Consider the following 15536-nt stretch of genomic DNA (forward strand, 5'->3'; position numbering starts at 1 on the left):
AGTGAGATCAGTTAACATTGGAAGAAGAGAAAATCAATAAGTGGGATAACGTGACAAATATTTTCACAAGAGACTGACTTGAGAATCAAAGAATTAAAGGGAGCACTGGCAAAACGGATGAGGCTGCTGAATATAGTACTAACACTGTTTATGATATTGTGGTCAAAGTGCCATGTTAACAATTTTGAAGGGAAAATTATGATCATCCAACCCAATCAACACCTACTCCATTGTTGTCTAACTCTTGTTATTTTTAAAATATTGGTAAAATGAACTAATTTTTATAAATTTTATGATTTTTCAGATAAATTTCTAGTCAAATACATTAATTATCTTCATTATTTAATGACATTTATTCTTCTTTATAGTGAATTTACTTCATTTGCCCCTTTTCAGGTTCCTGTCATCCTCACATGATGAAGATGGCATTCAAGTCACTAGGTTTCATTTTCTCCTCTCAAGTAAAGCAAGTAAGTCCTCCCAGCTATTTTTTTTCCCCCTCTCCCAAACAACCATACCAGTCACATACAATCTTCAAGGTTAAAACTTGGATTAGATCTCCACATTTTCTGCCTCCCTCTTTATATATGCCCTTATCCATCCTATGGAAAATATCTCAGACCCAGTGGAAAAACTGAGAAAAGTGCCATTGTTAATATTTTGTATCATGATATGTTTTCTTTATGAAGAATGACTATGATCCACAAGGACTGGTGTGATTAAGTCTGGGATGACAGTTTCTCTGGATAAAATGTTCTCTGGATACTGAATCACCTTTTTGGATACTTCTTTAATAGTGATTCATATGATGAAACTATAGCTCATTTCCTAACAAGGCTGCAATGAAGTCACCACCTTTTTGTTACCTTTGCAAGAAAAAAATACTAATGGTTTAAAAGAATGCCAGGTCAGCTCACTGACCTGTTGATAATCAGAGAGGTGAAGTGTATGTACCTTTTTAATTGCTATTTTTAAGCACTGTTAATTCATTCAGGAAAAAAAAAGTAGAAATTAAAAACCTTCAGGTTATACTGAGTGCATGAGCCAGCAATGAGCACATCAGGTGGGGCCAAGATTTCATAATGCAAAACTGACTTCAACTGGTCCTTTATTTTTTACTTGAATTTGTTGTTGTTGTTTAAATAAATGAGATACATTCTTTATGTGTCTGTATAAATTAAGTGGAAGTATTGGCTACTCAAACTATAAATGAATTAATAAATCTACTCATAGGCATAATCTATCAAGAGTTACTTATGGCATTCTTATGTTATTATGTTAAAAATTATAAATTTTTAGGACAAAAAACAATTAAGTGTATTGCTTAACTTATGTTAATACTAAAGTATACAGACAGAAAATTATCAATTCTCCTAGTATCTATGGAAGCAAAATTAAATATTTTAAAATTTCTCTCCTTTTAATACATTTTAATACTTGAAGTATGCTGCAATGTAAAATTTACAAACTAAAAGGAATTTGGGTAAATTGGAAGGGGAGGTGAACCATGAGAGACTATGGACTCTGAAAAACAGTCTGAGGGGTTTGAAGTGGCGGGGGGGTGGGAGGTTGGGGTACCAGGTGGTGGGTATTATAGAGGGCACGGCTTGCATGGAGCACTGGGTGTGGTGAAAAAATAATGAATAATGTTTTTCTGAAAATAAATAAATTGAAAAAAAAAATAAGAATAGTGGAATAACCACAAAAAAAATAAATAAAAAGGGCACTTTTGGGCACAAATATTTGACACAAATTGATATCCATTACATACACACATACTTTTAAAAATTTATGTATAATATGATAAATAATTAAAAATATATCTCACAAAACTTTAGCGTTCTATTTTATTATATGTTTGTTCCGAAAGAGTTGGCTTTACTTTAACGTTAATAATCTAATAATCTTTGGGCAGCATGGTGGCTCAGTCAGTTAAGAAGCTGGCTTCAGCTTACGTCATGATCCCAGGTCCTGGGATCGAGCCCCACATCAGGCTTCCTGCTCAGTGGAGAGCCTGCTTCTCTGTCTCCCTCTGCCTGCCACTCTGCCTAGTGCTCTCTATCTCTCCATCAAATAAACAAATAGAATCTTTTTAAAAAAAATCTGATAATCATTTTAAAGAAACTGCTTCTAACTTTTTAGATACAGTCAAGCTATCATTAAAGAAAGTCTAGAAGTCTAATTAAATATGAATAGACCATTATTTTATATGAGTTCCATTTTGCCACAGATCAATTTAATTCCTCCAATACAAAGGAAAATTTTTGCATTGTTTTTAAAGAAAATGATTGATTATGTGGGTCATTTAATAATGGATATTCCATCTTGTTGCACTCGGAATTTGTAACTGCTAACAGAAAAGATATATACAGTAAAATGGTAAAACATAAGTTAAAACTCAAGGCTAAGGAAAATAGAAATTATAACAAAAGATCATGGGGCACCTTGGTGGCTCAAATGGCTATGCGTCTTCCTTTGGCTCAGGTCATGATCCCAGGTCCTGGGATGGAGCCCTGCATGGGGTTCCCTGCTTAGGGGGAAATCTGCTTCTCCCTCTCCCTCTACTGCTCCCCCTGCTTGTGCTTTCTCTCTCCCTCTCAAATAAATAAATAAAATACTTACAAAAGAGAAATTATAGCAAAAGATCAGTATCATGGTTAAAAACAGCACAGATATTCAGGTAATAAACTCCAAGTTTATAAGTTATAAGTGAACTTTGAATTTGTTTCTGGGCTTTCTGGCAGCTGAAGTGGAGACATGGGCTGTTCTATAGATATTCTATTTCTTGAGGAAAAGTAGAGAAGATATTTAGATGTGGGTGATAGACAAATTCTGCTGCACCAAAAAATGCCAAGAGCTTCTGTGTTTTGGCGTTTATTGTTAGGATTATTTTAAATAAATCCCATGCAATGGGAAGTATAAGAATCAGGAGGTCAGGGTTTTATTACTCACCCAGTCTCTAAATATTTGTATGATTTGAGTAATTCATTTAACTTTTTGTGATTTCAATTTCTTTATCTGTAAAGGAAGGGCATTGAACAAGATAACCTTTACAGAAGTTCTTTGTAGTTCTAATATCTCATGTTTGATAGGTTCCCATCTCTCCAGTACAGAAAGAAAACACTTGATCTTTCAAAAAACATATTTTATAGGTAAATTTATTTTTTTTTAAAGATTTTATTTATTTATTTGAGAGACAGATCAGAAGTAGGCAGAGAAGCAGGCAGAGGGAGAGGAGGAAGCAGGCTCCCTGCTGAGCAGAGAGCCCGATGCGGGGCTCGATCCCAGGACCCTGGGATCATGACCTGAGCCGAAGGCAGAGGCTTTAACCCACTGAGCCACCCAGGCGCCCCTATAGGTAAATTTCTTACTAGGGAAGAAATTGTTTTAAGAAGTTGTTTTTAAACAGTTGGTTAAAGAAGTTAGGGGTCATCTGTCAATCTCAATCAAATAAAAGAACTGATCAGCTTGGTTAGCCAGAGAGCAGTCTCTTAGGAAATGAGGAGAAACTAGAGTTAACATGTGTTCAGTATCTACCTCCCAGTATATCTGCCTCCATCTGCAATGCCACCTGCCCCCAGTATGACATGTAAGGAGGACAGAAACTCAGTCTTACCCTATCTCAGAATCTTGAAGGTGTCAGAAGTGAGTGTCCGATCAATAATTGTCACTAGTCTTCCTCTTCTTCTGTTGACATGCTACCAGAATCACTGTGCAGAATTAGAAGCATCTAATGCAGAGTTTAAGGTCTCATGCGATTGCCTTTTCTTGAAAAGGGTGTGCAGTTAAAATAACCTTTAAAAATTCCTTAAGAAATTTATAAATTATGGCATGTTGACTTTTGCAAAAAAGTCTTATAACATTATTTGTGTGTGTATGTACTATGTAGAAATATATAATATGTAATAAAAATACAAATAAATATAAGCTTACCATGTTTTTAATAATGAGAAAGAGCCGGAGAATGAAATATTTTTAAAAAAGGAAAATAAACATATAGCATTGTATCTGCATGGGTTAAATGTGCTTATGGTATGCCATTATAGCATAAATAGCAGCAGCTCTGGAGGACTGTAAAATGGGCAAGGTGTGAATTGACATCAGGATGAGTATGATTTCCCATTCACACTCCATGTCCTCAGGAGGAGAGACCTGCAGGCCACAGTATTCATTATTATCTGGATCTGGTGCATAGGGCCTGCTTCCTGACTGCTTCAACTAGTCCAGGTGAGTTCCATCTCTCCCTTTCTCCAATCCCATCCTCATATCACTGGATATTAGTGATGAGGATCTTTGGAAGTCCAAAGCAAAGAAAGAATTCTGTTAGATCAGGCAAAATATGCTAGGTTTGAATGCAGTTTCAAACAACTCCAAAATCCCGGAGAATTAAAATCTCAAAGGTCTATGTCCTGCTCATGTTATGTATCTATCATGGATTGGCTGAGAGCTCTGCTTCAAGCTGTGATCACTCTAAAACTCAGGCTGGTGGAGCATGCACTGTGTGAAATCTGTTATTCACTATGGCAGAAAGCAGGAGAAATGAAGCAATCATAAATGCCCTCTTTAATACTTCCATTTGGAAAAGACACATGTCCCTTCTACATACTTACAATTGGCCCAAGCAAGCTATATGGCCCAAGCTATATGGCCATAGCTTGCACCAAAGACATGAGCAACTGGAATCCTACCCCATGCTTAGGAACACAGCTAGAAATATTTGCTGAAAACCATTAATGGCCATTGCAACAAACAGATGCACCAAACAGTGAATTCTGTAAGGTCACCAGTTCTACTCTGAACTGCTTTCATGGTCATTTTTTTAAAAAAGATTTTATTTTATTTTTTAAATTTTTCTGAGAGACAGAGTACAGGGGGAGGGGCAGAGGGAGAGAGAGAATCCCAGACAGACTTCCTGCTAAGCATGGAGCTAACATGGGGCTCTATCTCACACCCTGAGATCATGACCTGAGCCAAAACCAAGAGTCTAATCCTTAACCAACTGAGCCACCCAGGTGGCCCCTGGTCTTATGTTTTTTTTTTTTTTTTTTTTAAGATTTTATTTATTTATTTGACAGAGAGAAGTCACAAGTAGAGAGGCAGGCAGAGAGAGAGAGGGGGAAGCAGGCTCCCTGCTGAGCAGAGAGCCCGATGCGGGACTCGATCCCAGGACTCTGAGACCATGACCTGAGCCAAAGGCAGTGGCTTAACCCACTGAGCCACCCAGGTGCCCTGGTCTTATGTTCTTAAATAAACTTCAGGAACTGGGTCATTATGTCAGTTCAGCTACAATGAATGACTCATATATAGCAGTGGAGAAACAAATCATCCGGTCACTTTTCCCTTTTATTTAAGAAAAAAAAAGGAGAGAGAGAAAAAGAGAAAGGGAGAGAGAGAGAGGGTACTCTTAGTATAATCTCAAGTGCCATTTCAGAGCCAGCATGATGAATTTTTTAGTTAAATTAACACCTGTGTTGACCCCCAAAGATTCCATTTTCAAATACCCAGAACCTGTGCATATGTTGTTATATGGCAAAGTAGAGTCAAGTTTCAAGATGGAATTAAGGTTATTAATCAGCTGACCTTGATGTAGGGAGATTATCCTGAATCATCTGTAAGGATCCAATGTAATTTTACAATTTTATAATTTTTACAAGTGCAAAAGGGAGGCAGAACAAGAGGTCAGAAGCCAGAAGGATGTGATGTAAGAACACAAGCCACCATTGCTGCCTTTGAAGATGGAGGAAAGGTGTCATCAAGAAAATGTTATAAGCAGCCTTTGAAAGTTGGAAAAGGCAAGAAAACAAATTCCTCCATAAAGTCTCCAGAAAAAAATACAGACCTGGGAAGACATTGATTTTATTCCAGTGAGACCCATAGCAGACTTCCAGTGTAGAGAACTGTAAGATAATAAATTTATGTTGATCTAAGCCAATAATTTTACAATTTGTTAAAGCAAAATAGAAAAACTAATATAATACCTTTATTTTTTTAAACTAGCTTGTACTTCTAAAACCATGGCTACTCTAAGAGATTCTGTTAACTATTTCAATAATTTGGCCATGCAATATGTATTTTAAATTAAAGGAATAAAAAGAAGCACACTGGCCTGCATATTATTTCTTTAGAGAGAAATTCTCTCAAACCATAGGTCTAATATGCCATCTCTTCTATTTCCTACAGAGTGTGGCTTGATATGCAGGTAGATTTTTCAGTGCCTGGATTCTTACACCTCTTTGGGAACAGATACAAACTTTTTTTCATTCATGTGCTTGACTCTATTGGCAGTCATGTGCTGGGTTTCCACTGCTTTCTTGTTGTTGTGTCAAAATCTCTTGCAACATCCACCTGTCTTCTCAGTTGCTTTTGATTTAGGGACCATAGTTGAATCAAAAAACATTTAACAAAAGAAATGCATGCTGAAATTATATACTGTGGTCATGGAGAGCAAGAATCATTTCTTATTCACTATTATATATATATGCCTCAGTAACTTTCTTAGAAGTTCAAAAATACCTGAAATACATGAAGCCATGTGGCATGGATAAGTGTCTTGGAGGCCTCCAGAGTAGGAAAGTGCATGTATTAGGAAACAGAAAAGGACAATGATGTAGTCTGGCAACCTTCAAACACTGGAATTTAAAAAGCAGTGTTCAATTTCTGACTCTGTCTCTCATTAGTTGTATCATCTTGGACAAGTCATTTAACTTTTCTAAGCCTAAATTTCTTCATCTTTAAAATGGGAAAAAATAATTGCACTGACTTCCAGTTTCCACTGCAGGAAATTCTATTACCCTATACATAATACCAGACTTTTAATAAAAGTTATAATACATATTAAAAGGCAATGAGGAAATTAAAACAAACAAACAAAAAAAACCACTTTCAAGGGACAAAGCAACCAACAGAACCAGACTTGACTCTGTCACCAATGTTCAAACTATCTGACAAAGAATTCAAAATGATTATTAGTTTAATGACTGATGGAAAAAGTACACTGTATGCAAGCTGACATGGGCAATTTCTGTAGAGACATAAAACTATAAGAAAAATCAAATGGACATGTTAGAAATGCAAACCACTTAATGGAATGAAGAACACCTCTAACAAATTCTTCAGTAGAATCAAGTTAGCAGAGGAAAGAATCAATGAACTTGAAGTTGGCCAATACAAATTACTTAAATTGAAACAAAAGGAGAAAAAATAGAATAAAAAACCAACTAACTAAACAAAAACGGAAGTGAGTATTTAAGAACTGTATTCTGATATATGCACAATTGAAGAAAAAGAGAGAATAAGGACAGGGTAGAGAACATATTAAGAGATCATGGATTTTTTTTTTTTTTCCAGAGTTAATAACAGACACTAAACCACAGATCCTAAGAAGCTCAGAGAATACCATGTGGGATAAATACAACACACACACACACACACACCCCTTGGCAAATTACATTTAAATTGTTCTAAATAAAAGATTAAAAAGAACATTTTGAAGGCAGGCAGGGAAAAAGGTCATGTAACATAGAGAGGAGCAAAAATAAAAATGAAAACAGTTTCTTAGCACAAACCATAAAAACCAAAGGACAATGGAGTGATAGCTTTAAAACAATGAAAGAAAAAATATCTTGCCAACACAGACAGCTATAGTCCAAACAACATGATTCAAAAAGTAGAGGGAAAATAGCCTTTTTCAGGCAAACAAAAACAGAAAATTCATTGCCAGCAGACATTTCTTATAGGAGAAGTTAAAGGAAGTTTTATTTACAGAAGCTTGGCTCTACACAGATAAAGTGTCAGAAATGGAATACATGAGGGCAAAATGAAATTTATTCTCTTATTTCCAATTACTCTAAGAAACAGCTTACTTATAAAGCAAATATAGTAGCAATAAATAGTGTTTACAGCATACACAAAAACAAAATATATGACAATAGCATGAAGAGAATTTGGATATATACCTGTAGGAGATTTACACTGGGTATGAAGTGGTATATTTTAATCTGAAGGTAAATAATGAAAGCTAGTAATGATATACATAAATTCTTTTTTTAAAGACTTATTTATTTAATTTACAGAGCGATAGAGAAAGCACGGAGGAGAGGGATAGAGGAGAGAGAGTCCAAGAAGACTCCATGTGTGGGGCTTGATCCCATGACCCTGAGATCAAGACCCAAGTAGAAATCAAGAGTCAGACATTTAACCAATTAATCCATCCAGACACCCCTATAAATTCTAAACCATAAGGTTATCACAAATTTTTTAAAAAAGAAGTATAAACAAATAAATTAATAAAGATAAAAGGAATCATTAAAAAATTATCAACCCAGTGGAAGGCAGAAAAGAGGAGAAAAGAAACAAATAACAGATAACACAAACAGAAAATAACTAGTCAGTTGGTGAATTTTAATCCAGACTTTCTAGAATCATAATAAATGTGAATGGTCTAAACATACCAATTAAAAGAAAGAGATTATCAGATGGGATTTTTAAAAAGTAAGATACAAAAGCCTATCTATAAGAAACAACTTTCAACATGAAGACTTAGGTTAGGAGAAAAAAGATGGAAAAAGTTAAGCCAAGAGGAAGCTGCAGTAGCTATTCCAAGGTCAGCTAAAGTGTGCTTCATGTCTGAGTTATGTGGGCTATTCACCAACACTGATTTTAAAAATCTATCATGAAACAGTTGAATTTGGAGGAGTTTATCAAGTATGATAAGCAGAAACAGCTAAAAGTTCACTGCTCCTTATACTTCACACACGCTATCTCAAGTCTTCCAGTTTGCCCCAATGTGGGCAAACTGCTAAGTAGTAAAACCAAGATACTGTAATGTGTTCTTTACAATAAATAAGATTTTATTGTACTTTCTGTGAACATTATGCTCCTCTCCCTATGGCAGGATAATTAAAAACAAGCCAACCCATTCTCTAAGCTGGGCTTTCTATTGGATGCTTCTGTTCTTTCAAATGTCTTAATTTCATGTGTCTCTTTCAGAAGAATGAGATGTTCATCCGTATCATGTACAACCAAAGGGCACTGCTACAATAAAGCCTATAGCAGTACAAGTTAGAAGTAAAAGGGACCTAGAAGAACAGAATATTCGGGGTATATGTTATGACATCTAAGAGATGACAGAGGAGTCAAGCAACATGCTGAGACACTCACAGCCATCACTTTCAGAACAGGACTAAACCCCAGGTCTCCTGCCATCAAATACATCACTATTTCTTCTTTCTCACTGTACAAGTCTCTGTAGCTGTTGACTCTCATGCACAGAATAAAACCCCATTAAAATAACTAGTACCAGACAAAGCCAACTTCTTGTGAATGAGACAAGCTTTTACAGTTCATTTTAAAAAATTGAGTATTTGGTATCAGATACATATTCTACCACAGGAACCACATGGAGAGAGAGACCAGAATGTCTTCAGAGTCTGTCTCTTCTCCAGATACCTGTTACCCTGAGGCAATGTGGATCTCAGAGTCCTTGGCACCAGGACCAATTTCCACTTTCTTTCTTTGTAGGAAACAGCACCTCTTGGGCCACATTTCATTGTGAATTCTGAGTTGGAGAATGTGGTCAAGTCAGAGCTGCTTTTTGAAGAGAGCATGACTTTCAGGATACAGAATGGTTGTGGTTTATACTTAAGACATTATCTGTTATTTGTCCCTTCTCCTCTATTTGTTAAGAGTGATAGGTTCATCTTTTCTGAGAGTTTCAGATAAATAGAATACAGAAGTGTAATACTCTTGAATATTTCCTTTTGTATGAATTTAGTACACAGAAGTATAACACTCTTGAATATTTCCTTTCGTATGAATCTGAAAACAGATAACCTTTCAATAAAAACTTGTTGACAGAAGACCATAGTCTAGTTTACAGTATTGGGTTGTTTGCTCCATTAAAAGAAAGGAAATCCAGTTGTTTTTTTTTTTTTCCTTTTTCCCTAGAACTAGCATTCTTAGAGGAAAAGCATTGAGATTTTGGTGAAATGTTGCTAGGTTAATCTTAGGTTTGTTAAAATAAATTCACAGGAAATCTATATCAAAATACCTTGTTTTCTCAAAAGTTCATCTTTGATAATTTTCTCAAAGTGTCATATAAAAACTAAATTACTAAAATAGAATCCAGTAGGCAAAACAAAACAAAAAAGTATAAAAATGCAAGTGATTTAGGAAATGAGACAGCCCCTTTCTTAAACTTCAAATTAAACCTTAGATATTTGACAAAGTTGACAAATTATTTCTGTTTACAAAAATAGTATTTTCAGTATTAGTTGATTTTAAAACATGATCTTGCTTTTAGGCTGCCCCCATGTGTTCTAAAGATATTAGTGTTTGTCCAAACTGTACACCAAAATCTCTTTTGGAAGGAAGTGTGGATTTTTCAGTCAGTACAAGAAAGAAAGCCTCACCTGAAGCCAGAAGAACTCTGTGGATGACCCAGCTCTGCTACTGTTGTGTGACTTTGTAAATCTAATTATTTTCCTCATTTAATTTCCTTTTGCTTCAAATTTTTCAAGTAAGAAATAGAGATAATTATATCCATCATATTAACTCACCAGGATGTGATGATCAAACAATTTAATAAACTAATACTTCATAAAATACAAACCTTATTTTATACACACCAGTTACCTATATAATTGGGACTTACAGGGGTAGCTATTGTATTGTAGCACCATGAACTACAGAAACAAAGCACGCTGGGTGAGAGTCTTTAGATATTCTTTTATTTTCAAAAGGGCTACTTGTGTGACCTTAGCAAATCAAATAAACTTTTTGTAAAATAGATAACTAAAAAAATTTCCCCCTTTTTTATGTTTTCTTCTTGAACTTGAGTACTAGTCGGGACACACTTGGCTTCTGGATCTATAATGCAACTAAGATGGGAACATTTTGTCTTTCCATAGCTCAGACCCATGTCTGGAAACACCTTCCAGTTTTGACTGAAAGAACTCTCTACTATAATCCACATAGCTTATTGTGCATTTAAAAATGAAAATATTAACAACTAATTGGAGCTTTCACAGAAGTAATGTAATACAACAGCTTAAAACACAAATAATTCCTTTTTTAAAAAAATGCTTCAAGTATCTAAACTGTATGAATCAAAAACAATTTTGAGATCAATCACTGCAGAACACTGCTTGAATAAAATTTCATCTATATCTTTGGTTCACTGAAAATGTTAAGAAACTGTAAAAGCCAACACATGAAAAATTCTATAATTAACTCAATGTATTACTAAATCATTTTGTTTTTCCTACCCAAGTGTTAAACAGAATGTCTTCAACTGCTTTATAATTCTTAAGAGAAACTGATTTATAATCACTGATTTAATTATATTAGATACTGAAAATATTCAGATTTAACACAAATATTGATGAACAACCACTTGATTTTTCTTGATCATTGCCAGTTTCTTGGAAAAAAAAAAACTGTAAAACTTCCCAGTCATCAATTCCTTAAGTTCAAAGCTCTTTGGACAAGTGGTATGACTAATATAATAGTTTCACACACTGTTTGGTAGTTCTAGTTTATTTTTTGCTTATCAATGCCTCTGGTTTCCAATAAAATATCATGTTTCTTGCATTCATTGAAATAGAGGATCAAATTAGCTATTCTATAAGCTTTAACTGAATATGTCTTATATAAGAAAAGATGTTAATAAAATAGCTGAATTACTACACTGATTTGTGGAAATATGATGTGTTCTGATAAACAAACAATACTATTTAAATTTCAATTCAATTTGTTGTAGCTGCTATTAAACCTATATTAATATTTTAATAGAATACTACAAGACACAGCAATATCATAGCAGTTGGTCAACCCTTTATAAAATCATTTTTACTGAAATGCAATACAAATAATTTTAAAGAATTACTAGCATAATGAATTTTAATATTTTAGAAATTTTTTAATATTTTAGAAAATGTCCCAGTTTTTGAATAAGAATATAGTCCTTACTCAGGCACTGCACCGCGGGCATCTGCAAACCTGTGTGTAAGGCAAGCAAGGTCTTTCTTATCTTAGAGGGATGTCTCTATGGGAATGCTGGAATCACAGTTTACAATTCCAAAGATCTTAGGCAGTAGAATAGGGGGTGTAGAAAGTAAAGCCCCAGTGGGCTTTCTTTCAAAGTGTCCCACACTTTTACCTAAAAATCAGTGACAGTATTTTTTTTAATTTTAAACCAAAACACATACACACACACACACACACACACACACACAATCAAAACAAAACAAAAAGCTTCCTGCAATTCTTATTGTCCTTATCAGGCATTAGGGCTAAATGGAGAGACTTCCTGGTAGTTTGACCATGTTTGGCCCAGGGTTAGAGATTTTGCACTGGAGAGCAGCTTCAGGCCAGGCATTGAAACCACCAGGGGCCTTTTCAGAACCCTTTGCTACCCCCACAGTGAAGGGATGCTTAAAGAGGAAATTGCCTGTGGAGCTGGGAAAGCTCTATTTCATTACAGAATATAAATACTTCAAGTCTCTAGATGGCAGCCTTCAACGCGCTTGAAAAGCAGTTTCGTCCTCCTCTGCCACCTCCACTCCACTTCACCCCCATCTTGGCTACTTGGCAATATAGTATCAGCTACATGTGTGCCCTAGCCTGCGGATGTCGGGTTTTGCTGCTGTCCAAGAAAGCGAGCTGAAAAATGTTTATTCCTGTGCCTGATGATCTCGGCGGGAAGCTGCCTAGATGGGAGCTTGAAGAAAGGGAGAAGGAAGGGATGACAGCATGAGCAACAGGAAGCCCCTCGCCCAGTAGAGGTGGGGCTGTGAGGGCAGGAGCCAGACCCCCGCACCCAGCGGTCTTCAACATTTCCCGCTCTCTGGGTGGACCCTCTGACCTGCACAAAGAACACAAAAGCCACCTGCCCAGCTGAGGGAACCCAACCGGTGCTACAACCTCAATTTACCCCTAAACGTTTTGTGGGGGGTTGAAATATAAAAATCTCAGTTTCTCAAATTCACAAAGGACTGAGTGTGAAGGAGCGCGGAACAGGGGCAAAGCGGGAAGAAGGAGACGCAAACCGGGGAAACGCGCTGCTCCCACCTGGTTTGAGTCGAAGGTGGCGTCCCTGAATTACCCCGTGTGGACCCCAGGCTGGGACGGAGGCAGGGGACGCGCTCGGCCAGCGCAGAGTTGTCTAGGATACGGGAACGGGTGGGACTGGAGCGGCCCAGGTCCTGCTGTCCCAGGTCTCAAATGGGGCTCAGCCTAGATGTCGTCGGGGGTTAGGGGCAATTTCACCACCCCACTCCCCTGCCCTTCTCCCCGCGCCACTTGCCACCCCGGCAACGGCGGACACTCGCTCAGATCCAGATGAATAGGGATGGGGGTACTTTGCCCGAGTCTTGCTCCCTTCTATTCTCATCCCTACCTTGAAGCGGAGCTCCCCTCAAGGCGCGAAACCCGTGCAGGCTGCGTCCACGGAAAGTGCGGTTCCTGGCTCCCGCCGCGGAGAGCAGACCCCGGGCCCGGCCCCAGAAGCTGGCCGGAGCTGTACCCCAACCCCGAGCTGCCCCGGCGCGCAGGCCGCACCCAGCTCCGCGCCCTGTGGGGCAGTGGACGGGGGTCACCCGTCCCCAGGGCGGCCAGACCCTACCAAGCGTAGACCCTAACGCCCCGCAAGCTCGAGAGCCACCCGAGGCGCACGGCGGAGTTTGAGGGCCACTGGGTGGGGCAACGGGGAGAGCAGGTCTTACCTGGGTACGGAGAGAAGGGAGTTGCCATCCATTGCCGATGGGCGCTCAGAGAAAAGGCGGAAAGCGCGGGCGAAGGACGGAAGTCTGTGGCGCGAGGATCTGGTTCCCGGAGCGCACGGACGAGCGCGCGCGGGGACAGAGGCGCGCAGGCTGGGACCGCTGTAGAGACACGCTCCGCCCCGGCCGGGAAGCGCTGCGCTCCGCGACCGCTGGAAGATCCCCTCCCGGTCGCCCCTCAGATCTGGCTGGAGCGCGGGGCCAAAGCTGCAGTCCTTTGCCTTGCTCCCGTCCTGCCCTTCTCCACTGAAGCCCCAGGCAAGGTTGCTGCAGGCTCCCTCTGAGCTTTTCCTGCCTCTCCTGGAGCCCAGTAGAGATGACTCCGACAGAATTTCTCTCTCCCCGCCCCACCGTAGCGTCTCCTTCCCTCTACCTCTAGGGTATAACAGGTCTCAGCCCCGAAGTTGTGCACCCACTTTCCCACATTCACGCTCTACTGGCAATGTCCATATTCCCCACTGGTCGCGCACCAGTCCTCTGGCTGCTTCTCTAGATCTGGGGAGTTTTTTGTTACCTTCCGCAATGTTAGTGGCTGATAACTGCCGGCAATGCAATGCTCTCCTTGATCCCCCAACTATTTTCCTTTTACGTAGACTCTCTTTCCTGTTTCGGGTTCTCACAATTCATCTAACTCATTTTGCTTAATTGTGACTCACTTATGCCTTGCTTGTTAGAAGCTTGTGTGCACAGATCTCAAAAGCCATGACAGTGGCCATCCATCAGAGACCAGCACCCAGGCCCTGGGAGGAAGATCTGTAACAAAAATTCCTCAGTGCCTGCTTCAGTATCTCCTTGAGCAAAAATGATATTTAAGAAGAAAGACATTCGTCGTAGCAAATGACTCTTAAGAGGGTACTACTGACTCTGATCCTTTTTCATTACATGAAACATATATGTAATATATTTATATAAAAGAAAACCATAGAACTCCCACAAATGGGAAGATGGAGTATTTGTATTTTGCCCTATTCCTCCTGGGCAACTAAAAACTGGAGATTACAAAACAAATATGAGAAAACAAGAAGGTACACAGAAGAAGGCAGGCAAGCTAGGGACCTTGGGATACAAGGATTGACATTACAGTGACTTCCTGGGTTTTCTTTTTGCCACACATATCCCAGCCTTGGGGCTGAAGAAGCTGGCAAACTGGAAATGTCAATGGGTGCAGACAGGAAGACCCTCCTCTTTCTAGCTATAGGACCAGAAAAAAGATAATCTAACAAGACAGAAAATTTATAGACAGTAATGGCTATGCTATGTCAGAACACCAAAGAAAAATTCCCATAGTCCCACCTTACCTAAACCATTAAAAGACAATTGGGAAACCCAGATTCTACTATGTCTAGGCTCTAAAGAAGCACCCTCCCCCCCAGCCTAGCTGGTGTCCTTGAAGACTAAGTAGGGAGCCAGCCATTTGTAGCCTTGGTGTCAGTGAAGCTTGTATTTTCCTGTAGCACAGCAGTAATGAGGCCGCTTCCATTCGGCACTGGGGGAGTGTAAGAGGAGGCAGAGTGGAGAGTCAGAAGTTTCACCTTCCCAGAACAAATGCTGAGGAAAACAACTCTCAACAAAATATCCATTATCCAGTGAAAATATTCTTCGGAAATTAAAATGAATCAGAGCATTCTCAGATGAATGAAAAATAAGATAATCAGTCACCAATAGACTTACCCTGAAAGCAGGGCTGAAGAGGGTTCTCTAAATGCCAAGGACATTATACGGAAGGGATCTTAGAACATCCGGAAGAAAGAACACAAT

At 38.6% G+C, this 15536-nt stretch overlaps 1 protein-coding gene across 4 annotated transcripts in view; it reads right to left on the reverse strand.

The window, feature by feature from the left end:
* LOC122902384 (SPHK1 interactor, AKAP domain containing) overlaps positions 1 to 13817 on the reverse strand; it is a 178557-nt gene extending 164740 nt beyond the window's left edge. For all 4 annotated transcript variants that reach the window (XM_044241770.1, XM_044241769.1, XM_044241768.1 and 1 more), the window contains exon 1: positions 13722 to 13817. In XM_044241770.1, coding sequence (XP_044097705.1) covers positions 13722 to 13753 — 32 coding nt within the window. In that variant the 5' untranslated portion in view covers positions 13754 to 13817. The remainder of the gene's footprint in view (positions 1 to 13721) is intronic.
* Positions 13818 to 15536: the final 1719 nt, after the last annotated feature.

Source organism: Neovison vison, chromosome 3 (assembly GCF_020171115.1).
Source record: "Neovison vison isolate M4711 chromosome 3, ASM_NN_V1, whole genome shotgun sequence".
Taxonomy (NCBI): domain Eukaryota; kingdom Metazoa; phylum Chordata; class Mammalia; order Carnivora; family Mustelidae; genus Neogale; species Neogale vison.